This window comes from Phaenicophaeus curvirostris, chromosome 2 (assembly GCF_032191515.1).
Source record: "Phaenicophaeus curvirostris isolate KB17595 chromosome 2, BPBGC_Pcur_1.0, whole genome shotgun sequence".
Lineage (NCBI taxonomy): Eukaryota > Metazoa > Chordata > Aves > Cuculiformes > Cuculidae > Phaenicophaeus > Phaenicophaeus curvirostris.
Window position 1 is genome coordinate 123399232 of NC_091393.1, and position 27960 is coordinate 123427191.

Consider the following 27960-nt stretch of genomic DNA (forward strand, 5'->3'; position numbering starts at 1 on the left):
GCTTGTTCCATCCTGCATGGAATTTACACTGCAAATGTGCTTTTTACAGTGCTGCACTTTTAAAATTCATATTCATCTGAATGTTTCCAGAAGAGATGCTTCTCTTCAGAAGCAATTAAGCATTATTTTTAATTGGCAAGCCTGCTGAGCTTGCAGTGAGCCAGCCTCTGAGCTCAAAGTCAGACCAAACACAATCCTATTCAAGTAGCGGCACCTGAAAATAGATTCACAGACAGAACTGTCTCATCAGTTAGGTGTTCGTGCTCCATAATGGACCAGTTAATGCCTTATAATGGGCTACCGTCTGTGATTAATGGCATCCACAAGCATTACTGCTGAAATTATTCAACAATACTATTAATGCTGACTACATTACAGAACACTGATCACTTTCCCCAGTATTATCACGTCTATGATTACCATGTTGTAAAAGCTTTTATTAAAGAATTATATTTATGGTTTCAAATACTTTAAGAGTACTGGTAGCAACAGGAGCGAAGGCATTTTCAAATGTTGATTTCAGCTATAAAACTGACAGGAACGCACAAGTTTTTTGGATAGGTCACGGGCGCAGCCAAAGGACGCACTCCTTGCATCACAGATGATGAAGCTGCGACTATCTCACCAGCTAAAAATCAGCATTTTAGACTGGGAAGATCATGGATCAAACATCCACTTTTCTTATTAACCTTATCCTTTTTTAAAATTTAGATTCTTTTTCTACTAGTTTCAACTTCATTGTTTGCACATTACTGAAACAAGACCTCTTCAATATCCACCGGTTTGCTGAAGATGCTAAAGCGCTTGTCTGTGGCCAGCCTCTTGGTAACATCCCTGAGAAACAACCGCAGCTCTCTCAACGTGTTCTCTTCCTGGTCCTCCATTCGCTGCTTTTCCGCTTCCGACAGCTCACGGGCTGGACATGGCAGTGCAAGAGGAAGAACTTCCAGAGCACGAAGAGCTAGGGAAAAAAACAAGAAGTCAGACAATGGGAATATTAACAACACAGTGGCTTTTCGGATTATGACGTTTCAAATTTCTTTATATATTTAATCTACCTCATTGATCCAACTATCAGTGCATCCTTAACCCCACAGCTCTCCAATTTCTAAAATTGCTACCTGTAATACAGTGAATTTATTCTGGGCATTGATTAACACTGTCAATATTAATTAGACTAACTGACATTTGCCCACATTTTTTGAAAAGGGAAAATATCACAAAAGAAAACATTCAGATCCCATTATTATTTGTTTTACTGTAACTTAGTTTACCAGCCTGTTTTCTTCTTGGTGGGGGCATTGCTGCCTCATCAAGAATTAACCCTTTGAAAAATCGCAATCTGTCTTCTTTGCTTGGTCTTTGAATATAAAAAACCTCTTCATACTGGATTCTGAAAATACATTTCACCTGGAAAAAATAAACAACAAACAGCCATATGAAAACTGAGCCCCAACTCAAAACAATACATAATTAATGACCATATTAAAAAGCTATTCACAAATTTCTCACAATTGGCTCCAGGAGAGAAGACAGTAAACTCTACCAAAGCTGTGCGCACAGCCTAGGGAAAACAAATACTAGTAATTCTTACTGGATTTTCTGTATTAAATAAACCTGCACTATCCCATTATCCTAACAGTTGCCACCTCTGCAGTCAAAAGAAGAGAAAGAGCAGGATATAAAACAAAAATAAAATAAAATGGAAAAACACGGGACACCCCCCCGCCCCCGATCCTGCACCTCAAAGGCTGTAGCTAAAGGTTAAGCTTTTTGACTAAATCTGCATTTAATTACACTGGAGTAATTTGTCAAAATGAACAACTGACAAAATGAACAATTCTGTCTTCTCAGCAAAGTGGCACAGAGATTATGAAAACCAGTAATATGGATTTACACCCCTCATGAAGAAAATCACAAACATTTAATTAAATTACATTTTCAGTTCAACATACTTCAAATTAAGTTAGAAAACCAGCGCAAAATAGAACGTTTTTACAGGATCAAAGAAGAGCACACACTTAAGTAACAACGCCTCCTTCCACAATAAACTTACCTCTTCAGGCAATTCGCTGTACATGGACTCAGAGGTAGACAGTAGAAATATAGGGGAGAAGGATGGTATATCTCGCAGCAAAGTTAGGAAAGTAGCTCTCACAGTTTCACTGACAGCTTCCCACCAGTCACCAATATGAGGCATGTAAACAATACTTGGTACTGTTCTTCGAGCTTCACGAAAGATCTGATTAAAAGAAACAGTGGTATTTAAACGAAGAGCCTACTAGTTATCACTTGTGAGTAATAAAATTCTTTTGGAATAGGAAATGACTCAAGTTTGTGGTATTTAAAATACAAATGTTCCAGTAAAATAAAATTATCTAATGATAAAGGCTTTCCAAACAACATTTGTGACCGTTAGCTCTATCATTCAATTATTTCACCTCAATGTGCTACGGAGACCACAAAATAACACCTTGCCACACGTGTTTTAAAAACCTGGTAAGATTGAACAACCAAGATAAAAAGTAAACTATTTGCAATCCATGCAAAATCCACTGCAAACTATTCTGAAACCTACAACATTTAAAACTAAGTAACTGAACCCAGAACCACAGCACACTGATTCAAACACAAGTTAATAAAATGAAAATCAAGCACCAAATACCCAGATTCAGCTCACTTGACATTAGGGCAAGTTAAAAATGTAATTACTCTCTCTTGTCAGCAGAGAGATCTCAATCACCCTCTAGAGATCCCTTCCTTTTAAACATGGAAACAGAAGGCGCCTATGAAAACCTGGCTTTTGAACTCCATTCCGTTTAGTTGCCTCTACATCGACGTAACTAAGTCTGCTCCAAAATTACATCATTTACTTATTGTAAGAGGATCTGAAGCGTCACCTGTGCACACGATTCTTCAGGCGTTTTGGCACTGACTGAATAAAGTGCTGGCAGATCTAGCCGGTGTACAGCGAATTTTTCAAGAGTGTGCAATAGTGCTGGAGCAAGGTGCGAAGTCTGACCCGAACCTCTCTCTCCAGATAGCAGTAATCTTGGTCTGTAAGAGTTTGGCTGGTGATAAGCTGACCTGCAAGAGAATTAACAGTTAGAAAATACAATTCACGTGCCAATATTATCAATGGATGGGTGGATGTAAGATATTTTAGAATCCAAAGACTTTCAGTAATGGGTAATAGTTTCCTACAGTAGCCTAGAAAGACTAAACTAACTCCAGTACACCTCAACACTACTCCAAGTCTCTCCCAGCTTTGTCTATTCTTTGATGTCACAACAATTTACCTCAAACTCAACTGTGCAAAGCTACACACATTAAATTCATGAAAATGTTGACTATAACCAGTTTATTTAAAACCAATTCCTTTATCATATAAAAAGACTTTAAAGTGCTACCCAAGTTTCCAAGAACCACCTAAAATTTCAGTATTTCATTTATTTAAGAAATGGGACTGGATAAAATCAGATTTAATATTCATCTTCTATTCCAGCATACTCATACACTTCCACTCAAGAGATTCCCAGACAAGAAATATTTTAAAGAAAAAGCTGCAAAGGTAAACTTTTGGTTTGATTTGGTTTTGCTGTTAAGAAGAAATCTTACGGAGTCCATGTAAGGACTTCTGGGCACTTGTGTTCATTTTTTGGCGCTGTTTTTGCCCTCTTTTAGGGATGAGTATAACATGAAGAGAGAAGCATTAGGTTCTACCATTAAGTCTCTTCCATTTATAGAGAACTGATTATTAAGCAAAAAAAGTTATTCAGATAATGCACATTTTCTTTCATTAAGGCATTTTTATTTGCACACAAAGTAGCTCGGGCAACAAAACAAGACTGGCCAGTTTCATTTCAGGTTAAATATTTTGTAACAGCCAGAACCGCTACTGACCTTTGGCTTTTCAGTTCTGGTGGTGGAGGTTACACACACAGACAGCAATCAAAAATACTCAGAAAAATAGATTGCAGGAGGCTTACATACTCTCCAAGATGATTTTATTTAGGCACAAATCCACTCTGACATGTACCACTGTTTTGGTCTGGGGTTCCCCCTCCTGCCCTCACAACAAAAGCTTATATTTGGCACTAAAACACATGATTGTACCTCCAACTATTTGAATTTAATTTCTTATTTTTAAGCTTAATTCTCCATAAATGCTCTTCTGGCATCACTTTTTAGCACAAAAATTTTAGCAGTTTTCCACAAGATGGCTCTACTAAACAGTTCTACGACTGAACAGGTTTCCTAACCTTGCTTTATTTAGCAAACTTCCTGCAGAATCCATCACATAAACTAGCCAAAACTATTCTTTACACAAAATGCAGAAATGTCAGTTTATTATTGTTAATTACTGTAGCCAGGCCAATTCCTACAGGAGAGGCTCATCCAAATTTCACACACTATATAATTTCCCATTTTCTCCAAAACTTTCCATTAAAAACAATGAAAAAAGATGTCAGAAATGCTGAATGCATTAATTATCCAATGCATCCAAACAGCTCCATGCACTGAAGCTCCACAATACTTCTGACCAAAAAAGCTCAAACAATCCTTCCAAACTATTCCTATGTATCTTTCTTTCCTGTTCTTAACTTGCAAATCATAATGACTTGTTATCATCAAGAATTGCTGTTTACATCCTTAACTTCTAAGCTACACCCATCTGTTACAAAATGTTTCTGATTAGCTATGGCCCTTCCAAGACCATTCACGTCCCTAAGGCTCTTGCCCAAATATTCACATGTTTCTATTACAGAACAGAATTGCCACTACAAAACAAAAGATCATCTCTGTCACCTCTCCTTATGTAAGACTTTCACGGTTTCATCTATCTGGTAACAAGCACTTAGAGCCACACTCACATAGTAAAATGACGGTAGGGTTTATGTAGAGCAGCTGATGACTGTTTCTTTGGTGATCCTAAGTGACAGCTCGTCTCAAAAATTGATGAAGCATTCTCATCTTCACTATCATCTAATATTAGACTTGGTACATCTGTTCCAAGAAATATATTAATTAGGACCTTATCACTTCCAAGTACATGCACAACAAACAAGAGAAGACATTACAATTTTCTTCATGTAAGTCATAACATGTTTTCAAATGCAGAACAAAAAAAAGTGTTAAAACTGCCAAAATATCAGAACACAGAATAGTACGTACTTATTACTTCCAAATTGAAAACAAATCAAGTATTGTAGCAGTCTGATCATAATTACAGTTTATTTATTTTAAACCATCAAGCAGAACAACTTCACGAAGACAACAAATGTTTCACTTATTATGAAATGCTTCCTTTTGTTTTATTTCACAGCTAGAGGTTTTTCAAGGATAAAGTTATAAAATCTGTATGGAACTTTGTAGTTACTTATTTGTTCCAAGTGCCCACATTTTTACAGGTACACTTCCTCCAAAATTATTCTCAGCATGACTACCTAGATAACGTAAGCTTACGAAGACCTGTTTTCCACCTTCTGATAATCTGTTGTAGAATATCAAATTAGCTTATATCCAAATCTATTCGATTTATTCCAAGTCCATATACCACACCTTAATCTATTTTCATAGAATCATAGAATGAGAGGTTGGAAGGGATCTCAAGGTTATCACCTGGTCCAACCTTTTTAGGTGATAGTTTAAATGAGATGGTCCAGCACCCTGACAAGCTGAACCTTAGAAGTGTCCAGTGTAGAGGAATCCACCAATTCCCCAGGGAGATTATTTCAATGTTTAACTGTTCTCAAGGTGAAAAAAATTCTGCTAGAATCCAATTGGAATCTCCCCAGGAGCAATTTACATCCATTACCGGTTTTCTTTTCCATTTCACTCCTTGTAAAAAGGGAGTCTCCATCACCTTGGTAGATACCCTTTATGTACAGGTACCACAAAATGAAGTATTTAATCACAGAATCATAGAATGGTTCAGCTGGGAAGTGACCTTAAAGCCCATCCAGTTCCACCCCCTGTCATGGGCAGGGACACCTCCCACTGGATCAGGCTGCTTCAAGCCCCATCCAACCTGGCTTTGAAGACCACTGGGGAGGCAACATCCATGACTTCCCTGGGCAACCTGGGCCAATGTCTCACCTCCCTCAGCGTGAAGAATTTCTTCATAATGTCTAAGCTAAATCTTCCCCCCTCCAATTTAAAGCCATTCCCACCTCGTCCTATCACTCCAAACCCTTGGAAAAAGTCCTGCCCCAGCTTTCCTAAAGCCCTTTTAGGTACTGGAAGGCTGCGACAAAGGCTCCCTGGAGCCTCCTCTTCTCTAGGTTGAACAACCCCAACTCTCTCAGCTTTCCTACATAGACATTCATAAACAAAAAGCTAAAAGACTGATTACACTCCAGTGACAGACTGCAGAGACAAACAACTGCAAAACAACACAAATATGGCATTAAACCAAAACAACCAGTTGCCAGTTGAAAATCAGATGCAGCTAAATTAGCTACAGAGCTGCAGCGGGATCGAGAGTAGACCGCTGCGATTTGAAAATGGGAAATAGACTGCTACAAGATCTTTATTTGCCCCAGGAAAGGAGTTTAGTTGATGCTACCCTAAGCCAGCCGCTCATTCTCATTCCCATAGAGAAATCAGTCTGCAATAATGGGATGAAAATGGTCACAGCCACTCAGCTGCATGGAAAGAGCAGTGCAGAGGCCAGTTCTCTTGAGGAATAAAAGTCTCTGCAATGGATGGTGGCGCTTCTGTGAGCAGCTCGGAGCCACTGCAGCTCACTGCTGTTGAGGGCAACCACCGCACACCCTAACAGCAGCTTGAGTTGGCCACAGCCACTTAGAAAAATAGGCTGCTGTGAAATGAAAGTGTGAAATGAAAATGTATAGAGAGATTTAAGTGTTATTCTCAAATATACAACTCATCACACAACTGGCACGATTTACATAAAGCAATGGCACAGGTCCTGCTACATTGGTCAAACCACCACTATGGAACAAAGGAATCAGCTTCAAGGTCGTGTTAAGCATCAATGGAGACATCATCTAAGGATTATGCATCTGAACAGACAGTCCCAGTAGGAACTGTTTAGAGAAACAAAGGTTCCAGGAGTTGGATGTGTGATATGAGAAACTGGATTTCAAGTAGGCTGGGCAGGAAAAACATTCTGCTGGTATGGGGTGAGGATGTGGCACATCCCTTGGCAAGGCACGGTGCCATCAGACACCTGACAACCATTCTTCAGGGGGCAAAGGTAAAAACAGCTTGTCGACCCCAACCACTGACTGAGTCCACAGCAAGAAAAGGCAAGTCAGAAGCTGCTGGACATTTAGCCCTGGGCAAGGCAGAGGCCTTCAAATCAGCTGGCCATAGGTCTCCGAACTCTTGGCTCACTGCAGTCTTTATAGAGGCAGAATTTTTGCTACAGGAAATCTAGATCCATAGGATCCATTCTATGCTCATGCACTGGACACGGCTTTTACTTCCCAAAATATGTAATTACTGAAAAAGGCAGCCTACCTCTTAATCCCAAGTATCGAGCCTCTCTAACACCCTTTGCTTGAGCATCTGAGTTACTGAGTTACAAGGAACCAGAATCACTACTGAACTGCAAAGACATGGTGAGAAGTAGATTTGCAGATTGTAAGCACTTCAGTAAACACCTGCCATATACCCAACTCTGAACTCAAGAGAAACTGAAGCCCTAGTAAATAATCTATAGAGACACAAAAATCACTGTATGTGAAAGCGGATTTTGCTGGTTTTAACACAGATTAAGCTGCTTATTGAGTATTTTCTTGGATTTAAGGGGTTAAGAAGAAAAAAATAATCTACAGAGGAAACTTCAAAAGAAACATTAGTTCTTATACCTTCAAAATCAATTATTTGCAAACATTTAACAGTAGCCATAGCAGTAGAATTATCTAGTAAACTATTTCACCTAACAAATGCTTCCACACTCACTTTGTTAGCAATAACGAGCAGAAATAAACAGGAATGTAAAGAATCAAAGTCAGGTTGGATGGGGCTCTAAGCAACCCGATCTAGTTAAAGATGCTTTGCTCCTGCAAGGGGACTGGACTAGACGACTTGTAAAGGTTCCTTCCAACCAGTACTGATTCTATTCTATGAATATAACCAAAAATTATTCTGAACTAGAACTTTACAAAGACAAGGACACTTGATTCAATCTTGAACAACAATGACAATCACCCAATTAGGTGTTACCAATAGGTTAACAGTATACGGGGGAAACTTAAGGACCTTAAAGAACTTTCATTAGGAGAGTCTAATATGACCGAGGGAGCCTAATGCGACGTAACTGCAGCTGCAGGCCAGCTCACACCCCCCTATCCACTGCCTCATGCTTCCAGGCCCCATCTCATGCCAATTCCAACAGTTATAAAACCTCCAGCTATCCCACAGTCGGCAGAAAATTAACCTGACAAAAATACATCATTTTTGGATGACCTTGCTGGCTGAAATGGTTTCACAAAGTGCCCGAGGCACTAAAGTAAGTGTAAGGGACAGAGCAAAAATGCACAGCTGGGCTGGAGGACTTGCAGCAGCCAGCACAAGGATCAGCTTAAGCTGCCTGGGCTGCAGTGTGGAAGCATGCTCTGGAATAGGGCTGAAAAGAAAGGCATGGTTTATGACTGGGCTGTTTTCAAGTTAATCACACACAACCACAAGCACTGTTTACAAAGGTGGGGGATGTGTGTGTGTGCACGTGTGTGTGGAGTGTGATCTCAGGTAAGAACAGCAGAAGAAGCAGGTATCAAAACCAAGACATCCTTGTTCAACATTTAAATTCCAAGAAATGACCAGGGTAACTATTAAAGTACGTCTCAAAGAACAGCTGGGTAAAGAAACCCAGAACCTATTGACTCCCTGCCAGTCAAAACACTCAGTCACATTCCTTCTTATTCCCTGCTTCCCCAATGCACTCACGTTGCTCCCACTGCAGCAGGGTTCTGGCGTGCATCTGACCCCTTAGCCAGTTAGCTTTATTCACTAATTTGGCAAAAAGCAAACTTGACAAAACAGCAAATAGCGTTCTGCACTTGCTAAGCCAGCAGAATCAACCCTGAGGATCAGGAGTGCAAACAGTTCAAGGGGAGGGAAGTCTCAGGACTTTCTCCTTAGCCGGTTGGTGACCATTGCACAAGCTTCAGTATCTCAGAAAACCACAGCCTCACCTGCTGAGCTGTTGGCTCCCCAAAACATTCCTTTGCAGCCCGTTGCTGCACCACCAGCAAGCAAAGGACTGGGGACAGCTAACTGGCACTCAGGACAATGTCAGGTCCTAACACACCGATCAACGTTATTTCACTATTTTCTTTTGCTCTCCCATCTGATTATGCCCCATTCATAGCAAATACATAACAAATCAATTCCCCTAAGAGCATTCTATGCTCCTCTTAGTAGTTAAAAGCTAAATAATAATTGGGAAAGATGAGGAAGGGCTCTTTGTCAGGGAGGGCAGGGATATGATGAGAGGGAACTGTTTTAAGCTGAAAGAGGGGAGATTTAGACTAGACATTAGGAAAAGGTTTTTCACTGTGAGGGTGGTGAGGCCCTGGCCCAGGCTGCCCAGAGAAGTCACGGCTGTCCCATCCATGGAGATGTTCAACGTCAGGTTGGACGAGGCTTCTACCAGTGGGAGGTGTCCCTGCCCATGGCAGGGGGTTGGAACTAGATGGGCTTAAGGGTCCCTTCCAACCTAAACCATCCTATGATTCTATGATAAGATTCTATAATTATGTATCAAATTTAAACTGTGAACTACTAGAGGTTTCTCCTTTTTTTACACCTTGGTCTACATAGGTCAGTTTATTAAATTCCACAGTAACTTTGAATCAGTAAAAATAATTACGAAACATCCAAGTGAACTCTCTTTACATACTTACAATGCTGAACCGAATACACGTCAGGTTTAAGGTTAGTGATGCAAGAAAGCCAGCTGACATATTTCCAAATTGAAACCGCATTTGCCAAAAAACCAAAAAAAAACAAAAAAAAAAATCCCAAACACCATACCTTCACTTTTGTCACTCTGACTGAATTCAGCATGAGGAAACACTTTGTGTAAGACCTCAAGAAGTTTCGTGAAGGTACGTTCCAACAGTGGTCTGATCACTGGAGATAATGCATGTCCTGAAGATGTCACAGCACGCTGGGAAGCAGGCACAATATTCTGCATTGCATGATAAAAATCCTGTGCACTGAGAACTACTGAAGAAACATCAAGCTGCAGCTTCTGACTGCTCATATAAATCTGGGGATAGCGTCGTCTCAGGGCAATCAAGGCAGCCTCAGTGCAAAGTGCTTTTATGTCAGCTCCACAGTACCCTAGTGCACACAAAAACAAAAACATCTTCCATGAAACAGCACTGCTGTGCTGAGCATCTTTCAAACATGCCTAAAGCTAAAAACGATCAGTCGTATTTCATCATCAAGGTCCACAAAGGATCTGCCAAAAGGTGTCAGGTCATAATCGAGTGACAATGCTCTCTACCAAGTAATCATGTACAGGTATATTGAAATATAGTAAGAAATGAATTCCACATTGATGTTAAAATGACCTACGTTTTCACTACATAGTGTACTACCTAATGTATTTTCACCCCAGGGTTATAGGTCTGTCATTGCTGCTTCTTTTTCCTTATTATTGTCTAAAGTACATGTGCAATTTTAACAGTCCAGCTCCTCTCCTACTTTTTTTACTTTAATATCTCTACATGAATATATTTTTTTAATAGCAAAGTAATGTTTTTCTACTGGATGAACGCCACCGACTTTAAACTTTTACAGACTGAGAAAATGAGCAGTATAAAAGAGAATGTTTCATGAGTGGAAGAGATGGAATCTCTTAAAAAAGGCATACTGTGGACTCTTGGAAAATGTGAACTTTTATTATCAAGAAAAACGTTTCAGACTTTTAAGAGTTTCATAATTTCACTAATATAACTGAGAGAGTAGGAAAACCTATTAAAAAGCATTAGGATTTTAATTCATCCTAGCTTCCAAGTATCTACAAGTGGCTACCTGTAATGGCTTAATCATCATTACTGAAAAACACAGATCTGATAATTAGGAAATAGTGAGAGACTTGACACTTCTGAGTCTTTCGCAGTACCAACAGTTTGGGGTTTATCCTCAGAGCTCAAAATGAGATTTCAAAAAATGCACAACATTTCCAGTAGGAAAATTCTTTTAGAGAATTAAAGCCACTAGAGGAAAACGTGTTGCACTGAGGCACGGGCACATACAAGGTCACGGTTTTACAAAGAAATGTGTATAGAAGATAATTAATCAATTCTTTAGTTAAATTATTCTCAATTGCCTTTTAACCAGGCTTCCTCCTCCCTGCCAGGTCTTACACCATTTAGACTTTTTCTATTTTCTTGTTGTACTGATCTTTCAGCAGCATCAAGTCCCAAAAATGAAGCTGCCTTCTTTCTCTCTCTTTACTCTCTGACACATATATTTTGACAAGACTCATACAGCAACATGGAACAAAGCTGATTCTACACAACGTGTTGAAAAATCAAAAAAAAAAAAGAAAAAATGAAGCAATAATAGGGAACAGACAATTTTCCATCCCCACCTTTCAGATATAGAAATTTGGGGAATAATAATAAAAGATAGCAACTTTTCAGCTATGAAGATTACTTCAATTGGCTGAGACTTCAAATTCTAAGTGAGTTTCTCAAGTATACGTGAAGATAATTTGTAAAAAAGCTAAAATAAAATGGAGGTGGAAAATCACCATAAATATCAGCTTCCTGCAACCTTAAACTATGTCTTCCATTTTTATGAAAAGGTTAGTAGCTATAATCGTGGAAACTTGACAAGCAAACAGTGGGACCCTTACCTAAAAAGTAAGTACTAACTCACATTTACAAGCTACCTTGAAATACATACACATGGCATCTGAAATCAGTTAAAACACATCCACTATATTAATCACTAAGCAACTAATTGTTTTTATTACTGAAGTTGTTTAGTGTTGTTTTGTTTTTTAATAACTTTTGTCATGAAATCGAACCATACAGGCACACGGCATCAACCACGTTCATCCAGTAACTATGTCAGAGAAATAAAACCAAGGTTTTTGCTCTACGTTCTGCTTTCTTCTTCTAATACCAGGTATCACGTTCCCATTTAAATCAGTCCACTTCTCATCTAATAAACATAGTGGATTAAATAAAAAATTCTGGGGGGCATTAAACCAAAGCTTAAATCAAAGATGAGCTAGAGATACACAGCACTCTGAGTGCCTGTCAGCTTAAGAACTAGTTCAGTATCTTTGTGACAAGATTCAGCAGCTCAGCAGCTATATCCTTCCCAATTTTTCTATTAATACATGTTGTAATATCACTTTCTAGCAGTCATTTTAATCACTGCTTGTACATCTCCAAAGAATTGCAAAATTAGGAAATAATAGCCTGTAGCCTATTTTTAAAATTAAATTCTCAGGTGATCAGATACACAATTAGTCTCCATTTCTACTTTTCATTTCTCCAGAGCAATTACATTTGAAGAGTAAGAATTGGTGTCTCTTTTTGAGGGATTCTCTTGTGCATACTGTAAATCCATTTCAGTGACAGGGAAACTGCAAAAATCCTGTACCTTGTAAAACATTAAAGAGCTTTTTATTCCTAAGCAGTAAATGCACACTGATTGAATGGAAGAAAAACACGAGTCAAGTACTGTCTAAGCAAAATAAAATGTATCATACCAACAGTAAATAACCCGGATTTATTTTTGCCCAAATTGGCAATATGATATAAAACCGAGGTTCAATGCATTTGCTTCCACTTTTGAAGCATCTCAAAAAGGATGCTCAATTTGGCAGGCAACAGCCTACTGGCACACCTTAACTTAGCAAAAAACAAGTATTCTTGTCAGTAAGCCCATTTTGTTCTACCCATCACCATCACACACTACTAAGTGTTTTCAAAGCACAGCTTCCAAAGAGCAGGACAGCAAACGAGTAGGTTCTCACGTAGGTTTTCAAAGGGTGCATTCTGATCCTTGAAACTTTAAAGCCATACTCTTACACTTCTACCATGCAGAAATTCTGTCCTCTCTAAAATTTCTTCTGCCCAATATCCACACCAAAAACCTACAACAAACTGCTACTGAGCTAAGTCAAACCTTTGGGTGAACAATCATCACTTCTTCCAACTTACATTTTCAGGAGCTGTAGGGAGTTGCAAATGGACAGCAGAGAAAGGGAGTTAGCGCCTAACTCAGCGTGAAGAAATGAAAAATAACAACTATATTTAAAAAAAAATTGTGAGAAACATGAACATTAATGCCAAAACTTGCCCCTCTATCATTACATTAGGATGGGAAGGTAACAGAGAAGTCGTGGCTGGAGGTGTTCAAGGCCAGGTTGGATGGGGCTTGGAGCAGCCTGGTCCAGTGGGAGGTGTCCCTGCCCATGGCAGGGGGCTTGGGACAGGATGACTTTTAAGGTCACTTCCAACCCAAACCACTCTATGATTCTACATCATTTTGCCATAAAATACTCCTGCAACAATAAGCAGATAGTAGTGTATTTTGAACAAAAATCTTGAGCATGATGGTTTGCTTCTTTACAATTCTATTTAACGTTATTTAAATAATAACCCTTATTCCATTGTACAAAGATGCCTCGGCAACATGACAGATGGAGGAATTCACACTTTTTCCTTTGCTAATATGTTTTGTTTCCTACAAGACTGTGTTAATAGGTAACAGTCTCTCTACCTACAGAAAGCTATCATTCAGAATAATGAAGGACAAGAGATAAGAACAGAATTCTAAAGTTCAGGATAGCTAAGGCCCATCTCCAGCCCATGTTTCTACAGGGAAAAAGCATAATAATTAGTTGTGTTTATTGGAGGTACAAATAAGACATCAGTGTGTGGTTTTCTAAGCAATTTCAGGCTCTCCCCAAGCTGCTTCGCTTTGTCTTACACACCTTGCAGTCACGTGGCCAAATTCAGTGAAGTGGGTTCTTTAAATCTCACATACATAGAAATCTAAATGGTATGTATTCCATAACAGCTGGGACAAAAACCAACCCTCAGGAAATAACCCATTTTTTTCCACAAGTCCTGGAGCTGTTTCCTTCTAATTTCCTTATAATTACACCCCCGGATCTTAAAAAGTTCCAAGTCGCACATACACCTGCTTCCCCAAAGTCATTTACTTTGGTAGCATTTCAGCAGTTTTCTTCATTAGGATCCATATGCTTGTAGTTAAGTGTTGCCAAGTTTGCTGAACTGGAGAGAGGTATAAACCACGCTGCGTGAACAGCCTGTCGAGTCCAGGCAGCTTTTACTCAGGGTTTTGTTTGTTAGTATTTAAAGAGAACCTGCACGCAAGAGGAAAGGGCAGACCAGTATACGCTGGGTCAGCGTGACAAGTGCACCAACGAGTCCAGTTTGCAATGGCCACAAAGAATCTGGAAAGTCGGTTTAAAGAATTAGTTGCTGCAGACTTCCCTTAGAGAAATGATGAGGCAATTTCAAGATGAAAAAGATAAACAAGTCCTACTTTAGCTGTAAAAAGTCCTCGAACAGTAAAAAGGTTTTAATCTCGGATATATGGAAACATTTAAATTCCAAGACACAGAATGGAGACAACTGGGTGCACAGTTGCTGGAGAGGAAAGCCGAAGAAGACAGAAAAGGGTACTTCTTTTCATTAGTTGACTTTTCCACAGAACTGACAGGTTTTCCTGAGCACAAAGAACATCTTCAAATCAAACCTACCAACAGCTTTCCCCTACGGTCTGAAATTTTAAAATATAGAACTGTGTTCTCAATGCAAAAATAAGGTGAATTTTCAAAGAAACAAATGGGGTTTATCTCCTCTATTCCCCTTTTCTCCCACTGAGCAGCATCACATCTTCGCACAAATCAAGCAGAATTTACGTGAAATGGGTTTGGCACATGCTGTCTTACACCCGGCAAAGCTTAAACTGGAGTGTGCTGGATAGTTATGTTTTCTCCTCACCAGAAGATGTTGAGGTCTTTGTACATCAAAAGCGGAGGGATGCCGCTGCGATGATAGATGTCCCTGTGGATGAAGAGGATAATTCGGATGTACTGTAGCTGATTGAATGGACTGATGTTCAATCTACAGTTCTGAGTTGTCTGATGATGGATTCCAATGCACAGACGTTTTAGACTGTCCTTGTTCTGAGAACTTCAGTCCTTGTCCAAGCAGGTGACTGACAGAGGATGTATCTTTGCATGACAAATTGTTGAGAAGAGATTGTGGTGTGTGCTTTAGAGTCAGTTCCTCTGTTAAATTCACTACAAAAGTATCTGTGTTTATTTCTGGTCAGTTCTAAGCAGCAGGTTTATCTTGAACAACCATCCTCCACTCAGTACAGCAGGTCCCTGAGAGCTCCAGAGGTATATTGAACGTACTCATAGCACGGTGCTTTTCCCCCCCTGCCTATAGCTACGCTTTGAGGTTGTTCTGTGCTAGCAATCTGGAAAAAAAATTCATCTTTAGAAAGGCTGGTTAGTTTGTTGGATTTCTGTCAGAGGAGAGCATGCCAGTCAGCAAATACAAAACAAAATAACCACACAAGTACTGATTTGTTATTTCCCCTCCACAAGCTGAAGTCCTGGAGCGTGTCCAGAGAAGAGCAACGAAGCTGGGGAAGGGGCTGGAGAACAAGTCTTACGAAGAGCAGCTGAGAGAGCTGAGGGTGTTTAGCCTTGAGGAGGGGAGGCTGAGCGGAGACCTCATCACTCTCTACAACTGCCTCAAAGGAGGTTGTGGAGAGGTGGGTGCTGGCCTCTTCTCCCAAGTGATAGGGGACAGGACAAGGAGAAATAGCCTCAAGCTGCACCAGGGGAGGTTTAGATTGGACATTAGAAAAATATTTTTCACAGAAAGGCTTCTCAGGCCCTGGCAGAGACTATCCAGGGAGATGGTGGAGTCCCCCATCCCTAGAGGTATTTAAAAAAACAGTATATGAGGAACTTAAGGATATGGTTTAGTGGCAGCTAGGAATGGTTGGACTTGATGATCTCAGAGGTCTTTTCAGGCCTGGTGATTCTATGATTCTAAGTAGACAGAATTAAAAAAAACAAGCTTCCCTATCTCTTCTGTATTACCAGAAAGTCTATCTGAGGATTCCAATTCTCACTTCATTTTGCTTCTTTTTGAGGGTATGCATCCTATATAATGACAGTGATGTTATGGAAAGGAAACACGATTGTCTTTTCAAATGACTACTAGCTACTCCTTTTGTGTTTTAGTAAGACAGAAGAATATGTTGTTATTACACAAAAAAAATGTTGCTGAAGGTACAGAAGTTTAGAAAGGCAAAAATAATAAAATATCCTGATACATTTAACATACTTTCAAAGTTTTACACAGAAGAGGAAGCACCTATAATAAAAGTACTAACACAGTAACACTCACCAACACATTTTTCAGCTAGTTCTCCTAAGAAAGTATCTGACAGTTTGGGGTTCCAATCCCTGGTATGAATTTGTAAAATGTGCTTTCGTGCCTGATTTACAAGAAAAAAAAAAAATATTAAAAACTGGGGAAAAAAATAAAAAAAAGCCATCAAAATTAACAAGCCAAATCCATGTCATATTTTTGACAAAAGTATTAATTATTCGTGTCAATGTAGTTATTTTACCTGTTTCAACATGTCACTGAGATGCATAAAAGAGAACTTAACAGTCAAGCCTAGGAGCAAAGATTTTCTCTTCTTCTTTAATTTCATATAAGCAGTATTTTTTCTTTACAACAGTTGCACATTTTAACTGCTGTTTAATCAACATTATTATACATGAACTGATCAAAATCCTTGTTCTGGTAGAATTATCATAGTTTCATAATTTAATTTAATTGCTGCACCTACAATTAACAGCTTCAACTGTCAAATGCCTCTCAATTTATTGCTAAGCAGCACAGAACATACACTTGAACTCAAAACTATTTCATTTTAAAATTTTATAGAATCCAAATACATCCATTCATATGCAAAGTAAATTCAGTTTTCAGTAAAAATTCATGAAGTATTACCGCTGAGTTTACAGAAGTCTACAACAAGGAACCAAACTGTTCCTGTTGCCAATATCATACGTCTGGCTTTGCGTGTTTTATGTGCTTAGCAGTCTACATGACAACAGAACCGTTTTCTCCTACTACAACTTCCACAACCCCAGTAGCTAGGGCTTATTATACAAATCTATATAAAACCACACTTTTTAGACAAGCAGTTCAGTTTAATGTGAACAACTTTACCTCTCTGTTTAGTTTTAACAACATTCTGAAGATTTGAAGTTCAATGCAACTTTATGCGTACCATCCATGTGTTCTTACTAAAAATGTATTCCTAAAATCAAACATTCTTATGTATAAAAATGCATATTGTTATTTCACAAGCTTGGCTGCCAGGCATTTTGATGTTTAGTACACTAGAAACGTTTTATTAATCAATCTCCTTTGTAATTTTTACCTTTTGATCAGGCAAGTTGAAAAGAAATTCCCTGTCAAAGCGACCAGGTCTCCTGAGTGCGGGATCTATCGAATCCAGTCTGTTTGTAGCACCAATTACAACTATTTCACCTCTATTGTCCAGTCCGTCCATGAGGGCAAGAAGAGTAGACACTATAGAACTAAAAAGAGTTTGCAAAAAGGAATGTATAGGGAACATGGCAAGAATTTTCACTTTTTCAAGTGCAATATCCATCATTCAAAAGAAAAAAAGCTAAGTTAAAAAAAAAACAGTTGCATAACTGTTTCAAGTCTCAAAGCAAGAAGGAAACTTTTGATATTATACATAGTGCTCCAGTAAGGATTACATCAAATTCAAACTTCCTCCTTCAACAGCTTTGGGTAATGAGAATTCAAGAAGCCATTTACTGCAGCTCTGAATATTCTGTCCCACTAACTGAGCATCGTCCTGTTTAGAGCAACTGCAGCACCAGCCAGCAGAAAGGTGCACGAAGACAAAGCCACGTGTCCCCATAACATCCTAGTCTGCTGGCCTCAAAATTTCAATCCTGCCCCCTCAGCTGAGTAGAGGGAGATACACACAAAACTGCCACCACCTACAGAACAGAAGATATAAGTGCATTGCCATAAAAAGCACAGTAAAACAGAAATTGGAGGCAGAGAGGAAAAATTTCAGCCAGCAGTAAACAGTTGTAAAAAGTATTTTACAAAATGACAGGATAGCAACTCAAGACAAGTTTGCACACCATACCACCCAGAATCAAAATTACACGGGTGTTCAATCATTCAGAGAACATTATAATCCATCATTTTAGAATACAACTTTTTTTTCAACTGGTTATCCTTTTGGGCTGGTGACAGAGAACCTGTTTACAGTACAAAACCAGCAACTAAACAGACGGCAGCGGAAATCTGAAAGTTGACAATGTGGTTAAAGGGTGATCTGAACTACAATTCGATTCCCAGTCTGTCTGAAGAATTGAAAAGGTGTCTTCTGGCACCAAAAAAACTCAACAATCCGTCCTTTCTGGTGCAAATAGGCTTAAAAGTAAAAACTTTTCTTTGGAAATGAATAAAATTACACTTCAGAGATCACCAAGAGGACAGGCTGAGAGAGGTTGTTTAGTCTGGAGAAGAGAAGGCTCCAGGAAGACCTTAGAGCAGCTTCCAGTACTGAAAGGGGCTCCAGGAAAGCTGGGGAAGGACTTTTTCCAAGAGCCTGGAGTAACAGGATGAGGGGGAATGGCTTTAAATTGGAAAGGGGAAAATTTAGATTAGACACTAGGAAGAAATTCTTCACGCTGAGAGTGGGGAGGCCCTGGCCCAGGGAAGCTGTGGCTGCCCATCCCTGGAGGGGTTCAAGGCCAGGTTGGACGGGGCTTGAAGCAGACTGGTCCAGTGGGAGGCGCCCCTGCCCATCGCAGGGTGTGGGACTGGATGTCCGTCCAACCCAACCCATTCTGATTCTATGACAATGTAGTGTATACAGAGATAATGATGGCATATGAGAAATATTACCTGTGAATCTGATCTTGTCTACTAGAACGAACTGGAGCCAAGCCATCTATTTCATCAAAAAATATTATAGAAGGTCTCATCAAGTATGCCTGGTAGGCAAAAAAAAAAATGAATTCACTGTTAATTCATCATTCATCCATCAACACTGAAAACAGTTCATTGTAAAGCACTGACATGCTAAACTAACACATATATTGAGACACCTTTATTTAAAAGCATGCAGTCTGAAAATAAAACTGTATTTTCACCTACAGTACTTTGTCAGACAAAGCAAAAAAGACTGCATTCTCCTTTGGGTAAGCAAGATGGCACCAGTGTATCAGTTTTGCTATGTGTTAGAGAGATTCAAGACAAACTGAGACACGTTATGCTCAGTTACAGAAAACATTATCTTATCTGCTCACAACCTGTTTGTTCAGTCATCTGTGTCTGAAAAGAGCTTTTGTTTGTTTGAGCAACTACGTTTCACTGCTTTATGTGATGTCCATCATTCTCCAAGCCAAATAAGGATACTGGAATATGCACCCAGCAGATGCAATCCTGCATCCTACTCTACACAGCATGTATCTTGAAGGTGCCAGTCAAATTCAAACCTGCCAATTCAAATATTTTTCTCAATTCTTACTCAAACTACTTTGTCTGCTTCATTAACAGACAAGTCGAGAGAGCTGTTCCTCTCAGTTTTCCAAGCAAGAAAAATTGTTCTCACCATTCCTCTATTTGTTCATATAAATACATAATTTGGACAAATTCTGCCCAACTATAGAAATTTACAGGTATTAATTTCAACTGCAAATGACTTTGGCTGCCTAGAACACAAAAAAAAACCCCAACATACAGAGAAATTACATGAAGAATACATATTTTCTTCTAACCTGATCAAAAAGGAGTCGAAGCTGACGTTCGGATTCACCAACCCACTTACTGAGACAGTCTGCTCCTTTCCTCATAAAGAAAGCCACCTTTTTGTCTCCTTGACTGCATTCATTAGCTAGAGCTCTAGCTACCAAGGTTTTACCTGTTCCAGGAGGACCATAGAATAAACAGCCCCTGAAGATAAATGGATCAACACAGTCACAAACTTATTTTACGTCTCCTGAAAAACTCCAAGTCAAATTTTATAATGAAGACAGGGAGCCTGGAGAAGAAAGACTTAAGTTCTATTATTATTTAGTGTATTCAACATGACTTCATAAAATCTAAGATTGCTATATGCTTTCAAATCAGTAAAGCTTTGCTTTGTAGAGAGCATTAAAGGCATATTAAGCTTCCAAAGGACTGTTTCAAACAAGTTCAATACCTCTTTAAATAAATACTTTCTTAAACGTTAAGCAATACTTGCTACTTCTTTGAAGAGAAATACTTCCTTTACATGACAAAAACATCCCCAAATTTTCAATTTACTTAGATTATTTGTACCCATTTAAATCACACACCAAGATTCCTGGTTATTAAAACCATAATATAACGTTATTGAGATTACTTCTATAAAAGAAACATCAGCATTTAGCTTGACTTAGCAAAGTATTCGACAACATACTAGAAAAAAAAAGCAAGGTACTACTTAACAGAACATTTGAGAGTTCTTTCTTTGACCAAATTACAAAGCTTACCTTCCTGCCACAAGAAAAACAAACTAGATTTCTATAACTCTTCATCCTGCTTATTATGTTGTGACAGACAAGTGGGGTAGCAACCATGTAAGTCTATTTAAACTGTGAACACTTCAGGGAAAGAATCCATCTCCTATATGTTTTCAAGCATTTTTCAGAGCTTAATAAAATAAAAATGCAACAGTAAGAGTAAATACACATACCTTGGAGGCTGAATTTTGAATTTTTCAAATATTTCTGGATAGAGAAGAGGAAACACTACCATTTCCTTAAGTGCAAGGATATGATGGCTCAGTCCCCCTATACTATCAAAACGCACCTTAGAAAAAAGCAAAGCATACAAAGCACACATTGGAACAGCTTTCCACAAAAGTACCTTTACTTACAAAATAACGTATTTGAAAACAAATTAAAACCAACATTGCATTGATCAACAGGAGTTCCCTGAATTTTGGAAGTGTATAAAATGTCGAGAAAGTCAACTCTTGGTTACCCCATGTGAGGTTTGTCTGGTAACTGCTCCAGGGATGCCTGGACTTCCACACTGATCCAGCCCATGTCTGAGAGCATTTTTAAGCTCAAGCAGTGCATAATGTGAATGCAGCCTAAGTCCTTCACGGCAACAGTTCTGCCCTAAGAATAATTCAGCAGCTTCTGCACAGAATACACTATAAGCTAATGTGCATCATAGAGTCTGAAAAGGCACAGAACCCACATGGTCAGCTGAGAGTTAACCAACCCAAGCAGTCACTGCTTGTTTTCTGTGCTGCTCAGCATATCCCAGTTTCTACTATGATAAGTAACCACAAACTCATGTTAAACAAATACGGTTGGACTCGGTGATCCGGTGGGTCTCTTCCAACCTGGTTATTCTGTGATTCTGTGAAATAAATATAGTAGAGCAATCCATATTTTGGCTTATTTACAACACATATGCAGCCGGTTGATTACCTGCAGGCCAAAAACAAGTGCTTTGTAGCCCAGAGAAACAAAGGGATAACAGCTTTGGAAAAGAATTAAAGAAGATAAATTTACTTTTACTCTAATGAGCAGCTGTGGTGAATTCTGTTTATACATAACTGGGGGAAGGAAAATAAAAAGCTTTAACAAAACCTACCGATTTATCGACAATCATAGGGTCAACATCAGCCAAACTCGCTCCAACTTTCACACGTTCTCGCAGGATTCCACTAGCTAAGTCTTCTGCTCTAAAGTTTAAAGGCAGGCACCTGTTCAACAGCAAAAAAAACCCCACCAAATAACTATTGTTCTGTTCTGATGAATTTGCTGGAATGAGAACAACCAAGAGATTAAATGTCTCCTCCTAATTAAAGAGACGACCTTTGTGGATCGCTAAGGTAATCAAAATTAACCTTTTTATTGGGACGATTATTCCTACGTATCAGGTAGTTCCTTAAATATAAAGTTTTACGCTTCCATACAGATACTTCAATCTAGAAAACTAGGCTGGACAGACTGTTTTGACTAAACACAGAAAAAACAACTTTGCCCAAAAGAACAGGACACTCTCTACTAGGAGTGATGAACTGCCCAAGGTCAGTATGGTAAGAAAAGGATTAACAGAACAAGGAAAACTGGTTTTTAAAAATACAGTTCATTAGAATCCAAAGAAGGAAATAAAAATATTTTTTGCAGATCAGCCATAACCTGTTCCAGCTTCTTAGTGCATACAAAGAAGCTTTAAAGCCCTACACAGATATTAAATCAGGTCAAATACACAGATAAAAGGAGGAAGAAAGGTATCAGTAATACACAGGTTATGCTTGGAACTACACTTCTGGTAGCAGTACATCCCTGGAATTCCTCAAGATGGAAAAGGGAACAATGTGGCAGGTAGGAAGAGATGGAAAAAAAGATGAGGAAACACTTTTTTCCTGTTCAGATTTCCAACTGATCTATCTGTGGCAGTAAGTAAACTTACTGATATACATTTATCCACTTTCAGACAGCTGGTGGATAAATGTAAGGTCAAAAGAATGTGTGTTAGGTGTGTGGAATGCACATGCTGTTACATAACAAGAGAGAAGAATAAGAGCTGGTGTTGGGAGATATTGAGAGTACAGCTGAACTAACTAGGATCAAGTAATACCTAGAATAAAAATCTATTTAACCACCTGAAGTCTTCTTATAATCCAGCTGAATCAAACAGATATTCTCTTCTTTCCATCTTTTTATCACTACTGTTAATTATCTACTCCTAAGACTTCAAATTCTATGTTAATATATAACCAGCAATCCTCCTAAACTGTGTGTGCAGGTAATTACAGGAAGAAACAAAAAAGTCTGCAGAACTGATAGAACATTACAGAACAGTTCTGCTTGTTTTCTGACGAGAAATAAAAACCAAATCCTTCTAAAGACCAAGGATGTTTTGATACCTATTTCTTGCTCTGGCCATGCTTTTAGATTTTCTTCTTTCAAAACGTTCTTCATCTGAAGAGGTTGTATCACTGCTGTGAATGGCATGCTTCTTTCTCCTGTTGAAGATAAAGATAAACATACAACTCCATTCTTTTTTGCAGAAGAATGGCTTATTTTGATTCTTTCATAAAAACAAAATTGAAACGTCAATCACAGGTTTAAGACACTTGCAAATTTTAGTTTTATTATGGATCAATTTAATCTAGGAGGACAACATCTTTCACTGCTATAAGGAAATCCAATTTCAGCACAAACATTACTAAAACAGTAGGTGCCCATAAGATATGCAGTCCAGTCCATGTTACCCCACAAAGTGTGACTGAGTATTCAGTCAATAACCTGCTGAAGTTCATCAGGCAGCAAGTGTCTTTAGGAAAGCTCCCAATTGCTTTACACACCTCTAACATAAGATTTCCTCACTCAGTTTGATGCTTCCCTTGAAACAGTCTTCGAAAAAATTCCATACGGTCTCCTTTTTTGTAGTTCATTAATTCAGAACAGCAGAACAGTTTCACAAAGTACCTGTACTGTAGTTTAACTTCAATCTCAATCTAAGTGAAATTACTATTCAAAGTTGGCACAAACCATTTCTCATTTCACTATAACACTATTCCAGAAAACTGAGTATTTCAGAAACATCAGAGAATGAACGTTAGATCTCCTGTACAAAAAAAGTGTTCCGTTTGGTATCAGTCTGAGATAAAGCACTTTTTTGCATGAAGAAGTTGGCTAATTAGTTAAAATCCATGTATTTTTAGTGACCACAGTGAGCTGTGTCATTTGTATGAACACGATAATGAACTGAGGAGATGTTTTTTGCCAAAGGGTGACACCATCAGCTTTACTGTTCAATGACCAAAAATTATTAGATCCATTTTAAAATACTTCAAAGAGAATATTATGCAACTAGGAAGAATTCTTATGACAACATCCTGACTAGGAGAGATAAATGAGAGTAGAGCAGTAAGCATGCTAAAAGTGAAGGGATAATAGAGTTCATGCTCTCAGTATCTTAATAGCAAGTACAAATCCTGAGATTATCCAACAAAATATCACTTTATGCACTTTATATCACAAAATCCACTTCAGGCAAAAAAAAAAAAGCTCTGCAGAACTAAATGCTTTCATTTAAATTACAAAGAAACTTGTAGAATCATAAGATTTTGGTATTATTTTATCAACTTTTCATATCTTCACTATGCCATTAAATTGAGCAATAAGATGAGTTTCAGCCAAGACCAGGATTCGTTTACTTGGCTTCTGCACATGGACAGATTTATCTTTGTAAAGTTCTAAGTGAGTTTACTTTTTCAAAAATGTATTAAAGTCTGATCTCATCTATTTTGTTAAACAAAGCCTATCAACAGTTTCCAAGACAACTTGGAACTATTCGACTCCTTTGACACAATGATAAGAGTCAAGAATGATGCTCAGTAATTGTTAATATTATATGGCTGGAATGTGTACTAGAAAAAACCCAAAAAACATTAGCCTTATTTGTTTACATTTTTAGAATAGAAAGGGGATATCTGTTAAACTGCTGCTTTAGATTTAAATGCTAAATATGCACCCTTACAGAAAAAGCTACAGTGTGCCATGTGCAACTCTCTTTGCAGTACCTAGCACGGCTCTTTCCTTTCTGTTTATCACAAAGCTTCTCCTGGCATTATCAAGTGCTATGAAAGTCATTTTTGTCCACTGCTCAGGACCTGAACCCAAGATACAAATAAAGACTCGTGCACATGCGTGAATGAACTGTACAACCACTCAGTAATGTTTTGAAAATCCAAAGCTAATGGAAATGTACTGAAGGAGAGCAAACAATTACCCACAGAAAGATTGACATTTACCTGATATGGCTTCTTCTTGCAGGAGATCTGTGAATATCAAACAGTGCATTCTCTCTCTTTTTTTGATGAGCTGGCACTGAGTAAGAGAAGGTTGAGGTTTGTAATATAAATTACAGAACAATAATAAACTAACCTAACTGCAGCACAAAAGCGCTAGATTATTGCTCTACCAATAATGTTATCTCTGGCTTCTCCAAAAACTCAAATTAAGAAAAGAACTGGGAGGTGGAAGGAAATCAAACCTCGTGCACTTAATTTCACTACCATAAGTGGTCTGATACAGTCATGGCAAATGCACGCTCAGCCTCCTCAACTCATCACGGCTATGGCTATCACAGCACTGAACGTAATTCATTCAGGGCACCGGCATTCTTAACTTCTTTACAGGACATGAAACTCCATACAGAAACCTCTGCACAGCTGAAGATTACATACCTTTAAACTTAATAAATAAACCACAGCATTTCCCTACAAAAGTCTTAATTTTCCAATTACGCCATTGTAATCTAAACCAAATATGCACAGAATACGTTATTTCAAACAGAAGTATTAAAAGGATTCGGTATGGATCACTGAAGGCATGTCCTATGAGGAGTAGCTAAGGACACCGAGTATACCTAGTTTGGAGAAAAGGAAGCTGAGGGGTGACCTCGTTGCTGTCTACAGCTTCCTGAGGAGGAGAAGTGGAAAGGAAGGTGCTGATCCCTTCTCCCTGTTATTCAGGTAGGAATGGTTTAAAGCTAGGAAAGAGGAATTTACACTGGCCATTAGGAAGCATTTTTTTACCAAGAAGGTGGTCAAACACCGGAACAGGGTTCCGAGAGGTGGCTGATGCCCTCTGCCTGTCAGACACATCTGGACAATACCCTTAATAACACACTTTCCCTTCTGGTCAGCACTAAAGCATCAGGCAGTCGTACAGGGTGATTGCTGTAGGTCCCTTCCAACTGAAATAGTCTAGTCTCAGTTTTGCATCTAGACAAGATGAGGTAACTACTGCTATGCAACTTAACTGGAGTTATGAATTAGGCTTACCAGTCAAGAAGCAGGCATAACAGTAGTTGTTATCTTCTACATAATTAGATTGCTTTCCAAATTCAACTTCCACCAACTATTTCTTGACATAAAACCCATCCACCTCCAACCCTAAGCCCAGCACATGGCACTACCTGCAATGGTCAACGAGGTAGCAATGCCACCACCTCTGGCAAATCGACAGATTGCGCTCAGTAGTCGTATTCATTTGGTGAACAAAAACAGAGGCAAGACGGAGGCTGCTAACGCTGCATGGGAACTCTGTCAGGGTGAGGAACAGTCATCCAACTTTTCCCTTCCCACATCCCTGGTAGTCTTGGAGGCCAGTAGAGCAGAACTGCACAAGCACTGCCTGGTTTCTTACCTATTGGAGGGGCCTGGTATCTTTCAACAGTTTTTCTCTGTCTGAGATTATACGGCCGATCATTTTCTTCTCCTTCGGCCTCTTCTACTTCCATATCTCCATCTTCTTCCTGAGACTCTGTTGAGGGGAAAAAGTATTTTCAGAACACTTCTACTTGGTGCAAGAGCCATCTTCGTCCTAGAAATTAACATTTTAATGGCTACTGAGAATTATTTTCCTTCTATTAATTCAAACTAATTGTCAAATCACTGAAAATTTGAAGACCAAGGTAGATACAGAGCACATTGTCAAACTTCCCTCTGGTTTCCCACAGAAGGTCCCAGAAAAGCAATAAAAAGGAAAATAAATGTAGTCAAATTAATTTCAGTTGTAAAGTATTTCAAATATCACTTCTATTCGCTATCTTTTTCCTTCGATAATTATCCTTCAAATTAAGAATAATGTCATTCTTCACACTCTTTTCCTACAGAAGCCTCAGAAAATCAAGTATTTGACAGAGCATGAAAATAGATACAACTTTACGATTCACAATATAATCTTCACACAAACACGTGGTTTAAAGGTATCGCCATGATTCACCTATAAACAGGATCGGTATTTCCATCCATGGATCTCAGAATTAAGACTTCTTATTAACTGGGACAGACCATACCTCCTTACAGCAGTTTCAGTTCAAAATCAAGACACACTACACTGAACCCTCTACAGATCCCTGAAGCCCTATTTCTTGAGGAAGCTAAGCGTTCCGTGGATCACACCATCAAAGTTAGCCATAATCTCTTCTTCCTCAATACTTTTTGAACCTACCGGCTAGTTTCATCCAAATTTTTAAAGGAAGGTAGAACTTCAAACACAGTTGTGTGTCTACAAGCCTTCTAAAATTCAGTGAACAGATAGAAAACGGACTTCAATTAATACGCTTCTCAAAGGAAGGATGCAAAACTGTCTGTTACACATTCTTCCTGTTAACTGCCACCCAGCATATGAGAAATACGGAGTCAGAACATGCATAGTTGTAGATTATACACATCATTTCCCGGTTTCCACCAAAGGATCATTACAGGGAAAATAAGGAAAGCTCCAACTGCTTAGTGTCACGGAAAACAGTAGTAAGGGAACACAGTATATTGAGAAACCAGGCTTTGTTTTGCTACTTCCAAATAAACTTGCTTTTGTTTAAAGAAAACTATGGACGGATCCCACCCCACTCCCCAAAAAAAAACTATGCAGAGACCTCCCTCCTTCTAAAGAAAAGGAATCCTTCAGTGTGTATTTATTTGCAATAGTCTCGTTAATCGGCCTATTTAATAACTCCAAATCCCAATCCAAAACTAAATTACTTCCTGTAGTGTAATATGTTGCCTCACAATGCTGAGCTTTGATTTGCGACAAACAGACCCTTACAACTCTTCGCAGCCCATACCTTCTTCTTCCCCTTCTGTGGACACTTCATGGTGGTCCTGAATCCCATAGCTATTTCTCCTCAGTGATTTCCTTCTTCTTTTCACTCGAGAATACATATCCATGTTTTCCTGGAATAAAAGTCACATACACTCCTATCAGAACTTTCCCATGTCGCTCACAGTGTTAGATCACATGTAATACTGCACACAATCTCTAGCTCCAAGCCTTTTTCCAACACAGCCCTGCAGAGGTAGACTACAAAACCACTATTATTT

At 38.8% G+C, this 27960-nt stretch overlaps 1 protein-coding gene across 5 annotated transcripts in view; it reads right to left on the reverse strand.

Moving 5' to 3' along the window:
• Positions 1-27960, reverse strand: part of ATAD2B (ATPase family AAA domain containing 2B) — an 83489-nt gene that overhangs the window by 31101 nt on the left and 24428 nt on the right. For 4 of the 5 annotated variants that reach the window (XM_069850740.1, XM_069850738.1, XM_069850737.1 and 1 more), the window contains exons 6-21: positions 27705-27813; positions 26282-26398; positions 24883-24958; positions 22990-23088; positions 21708-21819; positions 20794-20909; positions 19853-20027; positions 18978-19066; positions 17461-17620; positions 16410-16500; positions 10009-10320; positions 4875-5007; positions 2901-3087; positions 2057-2242; positions 1275-1410; positions 765-961 (exon numbers count right to left, since the gene is read on the reverse strand). In XM_069850740.1, coding sequence (XP_069706841.1) covers positions 765-961; positions 1275-1410; positions 2057-2242; positions 2901-3087; positions 4875-5007; positions 10009-10320; positions 16410-16500; positions 17461-17620; positions 18978-19066; positions 19853-20027; positions 20794-20909; positions 21708-21819; positions 22990-23088; positions 24883-24958; positions 26282-26398; positions 27705-27813 — 2295 coding nt within the window. The remainder of the gene's footprint in view (positions 1-764; positions 962-1274; positions 1411-2056; positions 2243-2900; positions 3088-4874; positions 5008-10008; positions 10321-16409; positions 16501-17460; positions 17621-18977; positions 19067-19852; positions 20028-20793; positions 20910-21707; positions 21820-22989; positions 23089-24882; positions 24959-26281; positions 26399-27704; positions 27814-27960) is intronic. The other variant, XM_069850739.1, reaches the window with a different exon arrangement.